Raw genomic sequence first — 1,137 nt, forward strand, 5'->3', positions numbered from 1 at the left:
GTTACTTCAAAAGGTCATGGTTTACTGTCTGTGCAAGCAGCAGTTCTGCCACTGAAATATCCACTGGACAAACCCACCCAGATTTGGACAAACGAAAAATATAAATGATTGTAGGATGCTTTTAGGAGATATTATGAAAAGTTTTGGTACAGGGCAGGTTTGGGGAGTGCGAAGATGTGGACAGAAGGCTGTAAAACCATACCAAGAAACATTTTCAGGTTTGCAAACTCTCGCTTGCAAGATGATTATTAAAGGGAACAGATTTTTTTTAAATAAAAACAGTAAGTCTCTCTCTCTTTTTTTTTTTTCTTTAAAGGGAGCTTTTCCAGCTGTCATGTGCATACATTATACTAAGAGATCGTTTCCTCAAGTGGGACTCCTTAGTCCTCCTCCTCTTCGTCTTCTTCCACTTTCTCGACAGAAGCTGCTGCTGACGTGGGCTCATTGGGAGCCGGGGTGCTGGAGCTCTCTTCCTTGTGCTCCTTCTTCCACTTCATCCTCCGGTTTTGGAACCAGATTTTTATTTGCCTCTCCGTCAGGCAGAGGGCATGGGCGATCTCTATCCTCCGCCGCCGAGTCAGATAACGATTGAAGTGGAATTCCTTCTCCAGCTCTAGGGTCTGGTAGCGGGTGTAGGTCTGGCGCCCTCGCTTCCTATCTGGACCTGAAAGGAGGTACACGCGGCCAGAAGTTAGGCGAAAAGAGAGGTGGAAAGTTTTGGTTTTTACTTTTCTTTTTTTTCCCCCCGATGATAATGATGATGATTATTTAAATAAATAATCAAACAAACAAAAAGCGGCCGAGCGAGAGAGAATTGTCTCCTTTTCACTCCCACCCGCCCCCCTACTTTGTCCTAACAAAGACATTTCAGCCATACGACCTGCCCTAGTCGGACAGGGAAAAAATTAAGTTGCTCGAGACCTGAAAAAAGTGGAGAGAAAGCATTCAGGAGAGGAGGTGGGGGAGGAAATTGCTTTTGGGAGGAGGAAAGTTCCCCCCAGGCTATGTATTTCCCTAAAACCTTCCAGACATTCACGTTTCGCAAGGGGAAATAAAAAACCTGGAAGACTAACCTGCATTTATTTTATTTTAATGTCGGGGGCTCCCTCCACCCGCCCACCCCACCTCGCCTGGATC

General features: G+C 45.6%; 1 protein-coding gene across 1 annotated transcript; it reads right to left on the reverse strand.

Moving 5' to 3' along the window:
• Positions 1-380: 380 nt before the first annotated feature.
• LOC104272039 (homeobox protein Hox-A7) lies at positions 381-664 on the reverse strand (the record flags this gene model as incomplete). Its single annotated transcript, XM_009866916.1, has 1 exon — positions 381-664. A coding segment is annotated over one exon (284 nt), but the record flags the coding sequence as incomplete, so codon positions are not given.
• Between the last annotated feature and the right edge of the window lie 473 nt (positions 665-1,137).

The sequence above is a fragment of the Apaloderma vittatum genome, unplaced genomic scaffold (genome assembly GCF_000703405.1).
Source record: "Apaloderma vittatum isolate BGI_N311 unplaced genomic scaffold, ASM70340v1 Scaffold41673, whole genome shotgun sequence".
Taxonomy (NCBI): domain Eukaryota; kingdom Metazoa; phylum Chordata; class Aves; order Trogoniformes; family Trogonidae; genus Apaloderma; species Apaloderma vittatum.